Raw genomic sequence first — 7,224 nt, forward strand, 5'->3', positions numbered from 1 at the left:
GTTTCAAAACATAATCAGTGTTTTGATTATGTTTTGAAACAACATAATCAACAGGAGGCCGCGCTGCGTTTGGTGTACGTAGGATTTTATAGCACCAGTTATTGTTGACTCCTGGTCGCTCAAACCTTTACCAGACCAACTGGTTTTAATGACATAGTGGCTGTAAAATAAAATGTTGCGCTACATGACTGGCTTTCTGTAATTTAATTATGTCACATACTAAATTACAAGTGGATCGTCTGTATTGTTTCCAAGTGCATTCTGGGTAAAGCTCGTCACCAGCCATCCACCAACGTTATCATTGACAACAGATGGAAAACTAGCTGGAGCGTTTCTCTGACTGAGGGAGTCAGTGGAACCAAGATGGCGACCAGACCTGATGCTGTGTTTTAGATTTCTCTCTTTTTGATCCAGGAATGTTTTAGCTTCTGTTTTCTGCTCTACTCAACCTGATCGGGAGACATTTTTACTGAGACTGTTCAAGATCAAGAAAACACTAGCAGCTAACAAGCTAACCTCTAAGGTCAAGGGTCAAGGGTCATCTTGAACTAACTATCCCGCCATGCAACGGTTGCAGCCCAGCCTGATGATCTCATCGGCTGAAAGCAGTGGTCCCCGGTTCTGCTGCCCATCTGGTCCAGCTGCAGTTTCTCTGCCTCCCATCACAACCATATTGGTTCCCTGATCTGCGTCCTCTACCGGATTCTGGTCCAGATTCTCCTGCTAAACCAGAGGAAAAGAAACTAAAAGGTGGCTGGTCTCTGTCATTTACAAGACAACATTCAGATAATCAATACTCGCTCTGACAAGTTACAAAATATGGTCACTGTTGTTCTTCTCATAACTATATAAACTCAACTGAACCTCAGTGGAACACGACTTGACTTTATTTGACGTTTTTCCCTAGAACACAGTGAGATCAATGCGCTGATACTACATGTGGTGTTCTTTCGCATACAACACAAAATAGTGACATTGAATAATGCATTGCTTTATCACATACATATGTATGTTAGTCACCCTTAACACCGTTAGCATCGATGCTCTGAAGAAATCAATCATATTTACAGAAATCGAAACATTGAAGACTGACGTGGAGCTGTGGAAACACTGCAAAAACTGAAGTAGAAATGAGAATAAATGAAACGGAGCGATGCCAGCGTGGATGGAATTTGAGGCCAAACTGAATCCCAGAGGATGAAGATGAAATCATCAGAGCCAAAGTCAGCAGCAGCAGCAAAAGGAAATAAAGCTTTAAGTTTCTCAGCCATCGACTTGTTTCCCTTCCATTTGAACAAATTTACAACAGAAATACAGTTAGGGCCAGAAATATTTGGACAGTGACACAGGTTTGTTATTTAGCTGTTGACAAAAATATGTTCAGAAATACAATTTATATATAGTATGGGCTGAAAGTGCACACTCCCAGCTGCAATATGAGAGTTTCCACATCCAAATCGGAGAAAGGGTTTAGGAATCATAGCTCTGTAATGCAGAGCCTCCTCTTTTTCAAGGACCAAAAGTAATTGGACAATGGACTCCAAAGGCTGCAAGTAACTCAAAAGGCCTTTCCCTCGTTAACCTGTAATCAAGTAAGTAGTTAAAAGGTCTGGGGTTGTTTCCAGGTGTGTGGTTTTGCATTTGGAAGCTGTTGCTGTGACCAGACAACATGCGGTCAAAGGAGCTCTCAATTGAGGTGAAGCAGAACATCCTGAGGCTGAAAAATAGGAAAAAATCCATCAGAGAGATAGCAGACATGCTTGGAGTAGCAAAATCAACAGTCTGGTACATTCTGAGGAAAAAGGAATTGACTGGTGAGCTTGGGAACTCAAAAAGGCCTGGGCGTCCACGGAAGACAACGGTGGTGGATGATCGCCGCATACTTTCTTTGGTGAAGAAGGACCCGTTCACAACATCAACTGAGGTCCAGAACACTCTCAGAGAAGTAGGTGTATCTGTCTCTAAGTCAACAGTAAAGAGAAGACTCCATGAAAGCAAATACAAAGGGTTCACATGTAGATGCAAACCATTCATCAATTCCAAAAGTAGACAGGCCAGAGTTAAATTTGCCCAAAATCACCTCAAGAAGCCAGCCCAGTTCTGGAAAAGTATTCTATGGACAGATGAGACAAAGATCAACCTGTACCAGAATGATGGGAAGAAAAAAGTTTGGAGAAGAAAGGGAATGGCACATGATCCAAGGCACACCACATCCTCTGTAAAACATGGTGGAGGCAACGTGATGGCATGGGCATGCATGGCTTTCAATGGCACTGGGTCACTTGTGTTTATTGATGACATAACAGCAGACAAGAGTAGCCGGATGAATTCTGAAGTGTACCGGGATATACTGTCAGCCCAGATTCAGCCAAATGCTGCAAAGTTGATCGGACGGCGCTTCACAGTACAGATGGATAATGACCCCAAGCATACAGCCAAAGCTACCCAGGAGTTCATGAGAGCAAAAAGGTGGAATATTCTGCAATGGCCAAGTCAATCACCAGATCTTAACCCAATTGAGCATGCATTTCACTTGCTCAAATCCAGACTTCAGACGGAAAGACCCACTAACAAGCAAGACCTGAAGGCTGCGGCTGTAAAGGCCTGGCAAAGCATTAAGAAGGAGGAAACCCAGCGTTTGGTGATGTCCATGGGTTCCAGACTTAAGGCAGTGATTGCCTCCAAAGGATTCGCAACAAAATATTGAGAAAAAACTTTTTGTTTGGGTTATGTTTATATGTCCAATTACTTTTGAGCTCCTAAAATGTGGAGTGTTTGAAAACAAATGTGTACAATTCCTACATTTTCTATCAGATATTTTTGTTCAACCCTTTAAATTAAACGTTACAATCTGCACTTGAATTCTGTTGTAGAGGTTTCATTTCAAATCCAATGCGGTGGCATGCAGAGCCCAACTCACGAAAATTGTGTTACTGTCCAAATATTTCTGGCCCTCACTGTATTTTCAGAAGCACTGGCCCTTTAAATCTTACATTTCCCTGTTTCTATATTACAAATTGCTCATTTAAAAGGAAGTACTGTCAATGTGTCACACATTTTACTGTTATGTCTACTGCTGCCTTGTGAAAGTCTGAATCTCAATGGATGTTCAATAAAGTTTAAAGAAAAATAAATGAATCCAGTTCTATCAATCATTCAGGATGCTGAAGAGTCTGTAAATCTATTTTCCAGGTGAGTTGTGGACGTGCAAGTTTACAGGTAAGCTAAAGCTACAGGCGTTAACATAATAAAAGATGATGACATCACGCTGTCACCTGGTTTAACCTGTGAGTCTGAACCAGCCAGCGCCGGTCTGAGCCTGTCAGGACAGAGATCTGCCGCTGATCTGGGAACAGCTTCTATCTACACATCTAGCCAGACTCCTGGGAACTTCAGGTTTCTCTTGCTGTATTTTGACAATGGATTGGTTTTTTCGGGACATCCTGTGGCATCACCAACCTTCCCCCCTCAGTGACTGGAGGCCCAGGCTGTCCCAGAACACAGCTGCGTTTGTCCAGCTGTGTGATCGCAGCGACGCCACCATGAGGCAGATCCTGCACCACCTCCAGGACCTCAGTGCTGCAGTAGAACTGATCCAGAATGAGACCAGAACCTGGACCTGGACAGCAGCTGCTCTCCTGGCATCTGGAGCTCTGCTGGCTGCATTAGCAGCTCCTGATTCAAAAGGTTTGAGCTTTGCTGTGTTTGGAGCAGCTGCTACGTTTGGTGCTGTTGCTCTACTTTGTTTTATTGTAAGGCAGAAAGTTTTAGAACGGCCTCATGTTTACAAGATGAACCGCCTGGTAGAGGAGTTCAGACTGATTGTGAAAGAACTGAAAAACTCTCTGGAAGAAGTGAAAAGTTCATGTGGGAACGTTCGGAAGAAATCAGTTGGAGCTGAAGCCATAAAATTCATCAGACTGGAAATCAACCTCCTGGAGCTGCTGAGCCTCACAGAGAAACTCAGACCTGCATCGATTGTAAGCTGTGAACCAGAGCAGGTGGAGGCGGTGGAGAAGATCTCTGATGGGTTCAGGAGGATGAAAACTGACCTTGAAACTTTTTACAGGTGAAACATGTAAAGAAACAGAGCTGAGAATCTGAAACAAGCTGCAACAAGCTGCAGATGTTTTCAGCTGAAGATAGAGCCCAAAAGAAACACCTCCACCAATAAGACGTGATTTAAATCCCAGCCAAAAGGTTGTTAACGGAGCCCGGCTGTGAAGCAGCACCGGGTCAACAGAACCTCCTGAACTGCTTCAGGTCCGACCTGGCAGACACGGCCACTGTCACATGAAATCACTCATCAGATGTATTTTTATATTTTGCTCAATGCAGAGACAATCAGTCATAATAAAGAAGCTCCAAACTCAAAGCTCCACCAGATGGAGACAAAACATCAAATCATTTCCAAAGAAGGAAGTTAAAGTTCTGATTGGATCTACAGACCTGGTTCATGTCATTGTGAAAAATCCTTTTTCTTAGTATTCTGCAACCTAAAGAAAACCTTTAAAAAACATTTCAACCTGTTCACTAACCTGAGCACAGAAAGTTTTTTCTTTTGTCTTTTTACCTCTTTCAGTTCAAATTTATCACAGCTGTAGTTTAGAAATGTTCTTCTGTTCAATCTCAATGCAGCCAGATATTATATGGAAAAACAAACTGCAGCTTTTATCTTTATCTCAGTTTTCATGGGTTTATTTACGGTCATCTGAGTTTTTCTACAATTCTTTTCTATATTTAGTTTCTGGAGCATGTTTCTCTTTTCTTTCTCTACTGACACTGGACAGCAGACCACTGGAGGTCAAAGTTCACCAGCAGACAGACAGACGTCCCCAGACTGAAACATTCCATCGGTTCTCTGGTTCAAAGATCATCTAGATCAGATGAAGGTTTTCTTCACCTTCTTGATCTTCTTGAGCCACTGGATCTACTGGATCACTTTCATCATCTGGTCCCTGGGAGGAAAGGTTTGAGGAGTGGAGGTCAGAGGTCAGATGCACAACAGCAAGGCTCAGACAGAGGAAAAGAGAAAACTAAATAGTAATCAGTTAGAGTTTGTTTTGTTGTTTTTTACACATACATATGTATTTATGAATCTTATTTGAACCTTTTGTGTGATCATATAGTTTTAGTCACTTATTGCCTCCCATCCTTTTAGAAATAACACAATTTACCTATTAAAACACGTAAGATCTGGGATCTGCAAGTGTTTGTGAAGACAGCGGAGAGGATCATTTGATCTCCAGAGCTTTGCACACAGACGCTGCCAGATCCTGTGTGACTCCATCATCCCTCCATGGTCTGATGATCCGCTGGCGTCTGGAGGAGCGTCTGCAGCTTCTACTGCAGAACCGGCAGGCTGCTCAACACTCCCATCACTGAAACTGTCTGAACTGCTTGAAAATACTTAGTGATATATATTGAGCAACACGTTCCTGTTGGTTTTATGATGTAATTATAGACACACTTGTGTCTCTGCGCTTCCAAGTGATGATGTTTCATTACCAGTTTTACTTATGTTTCTTTGAGCAATGACAATAAAATAAGTCTAAGTCTATAAAACACATCAAGGTCTGTAATTCATCAGTAAAAGTTTTACATGCAGAAATATAAGTGTTGTCATGTCGCCTTGTTATTTATCATCTATACAAGAAGCTGTTACCATTTTTCTGTCTGTTCTCACATGTCCATGCTCCATGTCCTCCTGGCAGCTGGATCAGATCCGTTCTGGAGAATATCAGCGTCCGCAGACTGAAGCTGTCGTCTGGTTCTCGGCTCTTCTCCATGTTTCTTCTGCTTCCAGAGATCTGATGGATGCTGTCCACCTGCTGGTCAGCGCCTTGGACTGTAAATCCTCACTTCCCCCTGAATGTCTCGGGTCAGGGTGTCTGCTGTCCTCCTGCTTCATTTAGCCTGAATGTCCTTTAGTGTGACTGCATGTTGTCCTCTGATGGACAGCTGACCTGCAGACAGCGGCGCTGTGAGGACGACTGATTATAGACGATGGATTATTGATATTGTAGCTCATTTTGTTTGTCTGCAGCTCTACCAGAAAACACTCCAGCTGTTTTGGCCAAAAGTGACCCAGAAACCCTGAACTGCATCGTCTGCATGGTTGGTTTATTGACTGGCACAGAGCCTCACTTCATGTCTCCTTCAGTAAATTTCTCTCCACTGTGTGTTGGTCCAGATGGTCCAGCTGCTGCGTGGTCAGGGCAGACGGCTCCAGACTCAGCTGCGCCCCCTGCAGGAGGACGGGGAGCTCCACTGGGTGACTGAGTTCCTTTGTTCAGCCAATAATCTGAGAGATCTGGAGGAAAACTGGGATGATCCAGCCTGTCCCACCGAGGCTCTGCTGGAGGAGCTGCATGTCGGCGTGGAGCCGAGGACTCGCCTTGATGCAGCACAATGTCCACTCACAGGGTCACAGCTCACCCTGCAGCACAATGTGAGAAGCCTCATCGTGGCTCTTTACTTCCAGGACGGCAGAGTGAAAAACATCCATCCATCATCAGATCATCCTTCTCCCTATCAGGAGGAGCTGCTGCCTCTGCAGCTGCACACATTGAATTACCAATAATTATTGATCATTCATAATATAAACTGTATTAATAATAAAGTATATTCATAATAAACTATATTCATAATGAACTATATTCATAATGAACTATATTCATAATAAACTATATTCATAATGAACTATATTCATAATGAACTATATTCATAATAAACTATATTCATAATACACTGTATTCATAATGAACATATTCATAATAACTATATTCATAATGAACTATATTCATAATAAAATATTCATAATAAACTATATTCATAATGAACTATATTCATAATAAACTATATTCATAATGAACTATATTCATAATGAACTATATTCATAATAAACTATATTCATAATGAACTATAATCATAATAACCTATATTCATAATGAACTATATTCATAATGAACTATATTCATAATGAACTATATTCATAATGAACTATATTCATAATAAACTATATTCATAATGAACTATATTCATAATAAAATATATTCATAATAAACTATATTCATAATAAACTATATTCATAATGAACTATATTTCATAATAAACTATATTCATAATAAACTATATTCATAATAAAAACTATATTCATAATGAACTATATTCATATAAACTATATTCATAATGAACTATATTCATAATAAACTATATTCATAA

At 41.2% G+C, this 7,224-nt stretch overlaps 1 protein-coding gene across 1 annotated transcript; it reads left to right on the plus strand.

Annotated features, from left to right (window-relative positions):
* Positions 1-3,334: 3,334 nt before the first annotated feature.
* LOC129355021 (uncharacterized) lies at positions 3,335-6,604 on the plus strand. The gene is made up of 3 exons (XM_055024571.1): positions 3,335-4,069; positions 4,794-6,117; positions 6,194-6,604. Exons 1-2 carry the CDS (start codon positions 3,420-3,422, stop codon positions 4,879-4,881), a joined length of 738 nt encoding a protein of 245 aa, XP_054880546.1. The 5' UTR covers positions 3,335-3,419; the 3' UTR covers positions 4,882-6,117; positions 6,194-6,604.
* The last annotated feature ends 620 nt before the right edge of the window (positions 6,605-7,224 follow it).

This window comes from Poeciliopsis prolifica, unplaced genomic scaffold (assembly GCF_027474105.1).
Source record: "Poeciliopsis prolifica strain line A6 unplaced genomic scaffold, Auburn_PproV2 SCAFFOLD123, whole genome shotgun sequence".
Taxonomy (NCBI): domain Eukaryota; kingdom Metazoa; phylum Chordata; class Actinopteri; order Cyprinodontiformes; family Poeciliidae; genus Poeciliopsis; species Poeciliopsis prolifica.

What these genes read in the sequence shown, in the direction of transcription:
- LOC129355021 (XM_055024571.1), top strand. Translation starts at nt 3,420, where the DNA reads ATGGATTGGTTTTTTCGGGACATCCTGTGGCATCACCAACCTTCCCCC. An exon ending in GACCTTGAAACTTTTTACAG is followed by an intron (nt 4,070 to 4,793) that starts GTGAAACATGTA and finishes ACTGGACAGCAG; the next exon opens with ACCACTGGAGGTCAAAGTTC.